This window comes from Mus pahari, chromosome 8, assembly GCF_900095145.1.
Source record: "Mus pahari chromosome 8, PAHARI_EIJ_v1.1, whole genome shotgun sequence".
NCBI classification, from domain to species: domain Eukaryota; kingdom Metazoa; phylum Chordata; class Mammalia; order Rodentia; family Muridae; genus Mus; species Mus pahari.
In genome coordinates, this window is record NC_034597.1 from 41105107 (window position 1) to 41106917 (window position 1811).

General features: G+C 39.9%; 1 protein-coding gene across 1 annotated transcript; it reads left to right on the forward strand.

Annotated features, from left to right (window-relative positions):
• The first annotated feature begins 619 nt into the window (after positions 1–619).
• Positions 620–1555, forward strand: LOC110325765 (olfactory receptor 11G2-like). Its single transcript, XM_021203871.1, has one exon. The coding sequence runs from the start codon at positions 620–622 to the stop codon at positions 1553–1555; it is 936 nt and encodes a 311-aa protein (XP_021059530.1).
• The last annotated feature ends 256 nt before the right edge of the window (positions 1556–1811 follow it).

Here is a 1811-nt window from a genome sequence, read left to right on the forward strand (position 1 = left end):
AAAATACAACTTCTACCATTGCCCAGGATGAGGTAAAGCCCTTCACCCTAGAGGGTGAAGACATTGTAATAATTCACATATGCCAATGGGAGTCATAAAATATTAGCTCAGTGATAAATGCTGTATACTGTGGAGATGAATGACAAAAGAGTCACTTTCATTTGTGGAAAATACAAAAACGGGAAAAACCAAGAAAGATTGTTCAGAAGTATATACTAGGTTTGAAGTGACATGAAGTAAAAAGGAAAGAGGAAGCAATTGTCATAAATGAAAATGAGCGATGTAACAATAGGTAGGGATAGTCTAGGTGGGATAGTCTAAGAATGGTGTTTTATGGTTTATTAAACTATACACATTATGTTATATTATATTTATTATACAAAGTGTCACTCACTGCAAAAAAAGAAAATTTCTGTGTCTTTGTGTTGATGTTCTCTGATACTGTGTTCTACAGACCAAAACTATACCCAGCACGAGAATTTAAGATTAAACAAAAAAGTGACATTTGGTACATAAATGTTTGCAATTCTGGAAAAATGACTTGAAAATATTTCCTGGTTGTAATTTCTCTTTGAACTGGCATTTGATAATTTCTGGTGCTTTCACAGGGCACAAACAGATGAAAGCCTTTAGCAGCCCCAGCAACTCCAGCACCATCACTGGCTTCATCCTCCTGGGCTTCCCCTGCCCCAGGGAGGGGCAAATTCTCCTCTTTGTGCTCTTCTTCATTGTCTACCTCCTTACCCTCATGGGCAATGCGTCCATCATCTGTGCTGTGTGCTATGATCAGAAACTTCACACCCCCATGTACCTCCTACTGGCCAACTTCTCCTTCCTGGAGATCTGGTATGTCACCTCCACAGTACCCAACATGTTAGCCAACTTCCTCTCTGAAAACAAGGTCATCTCTTTCTCTGGATGTTTCCTGCAGTTCTATTTCTTCTTCTCCTTGGGTTCTACAGAATGCTTTTTTCTGGCAGTTATGGCATTTGATCGATACCTTGCCATCTGTAGACCGCTACATTATCCTTCTCTCATGACTAGGCACCTCTGCAACACCCTTGTGATCAGTTGCTGGGTGCTTGGTTTCCTCTGGTTCCCTGTTCCCATCATCATCATCTCCCAGATGTCCTTCTGTGGGTCCAGAATTATAGACCACTTCCTGTGTGACCCAGGCCCTCTGTTGGCCCTCACCTGTGTGAGAAATTCTTTAATTGAGATGACTAGCTCTACTTTAAGTTCCCTGCTTTTATTTGTTCCATTTTTCTTTATCATGGGGTCTTATGCTCTAGTAATGAGGGCTGTGCTCAGGGTCCCTTCAGCAGCTGGACGAAGAAAGGCCTTCTCCACTTGTGGGTCACACTTGACTGTGGTTTCTCTTTTCTATGGCTCAGTGATGGTCATGTATGTGAGCCCAACATCTGAACACGCAGCTGGAGTGCAAAAGCTTGTGACTCTGTTTTATTCTGTGGTTACTCCACTCCTTAATCCTGTGATATACAGTCTGAGGAACAGAGATATGAAACATGCAATGAAAAAGTTACTGAAAATGTAAAATTTGCACTCTTATTTTAAAAAATAATCTCATTTTGCCTTATTTATTAAAGGAAAAGTAACCAGTCATGATGGTATCAATCTGTAATTCCAGAACTCCAGAGGCTAACACAGGATGATCATCAGTTTTAGTCCAGTCAAAAGTCTGAAATATGAGCTTGTCTTAAAAATAAAACAAACAGGAAGAAAAATGAAAAGCAGCTAACTGATTTCACTTAGGACTTTGTTCTTTTTTATTATTTCCTAGAATATGTAAG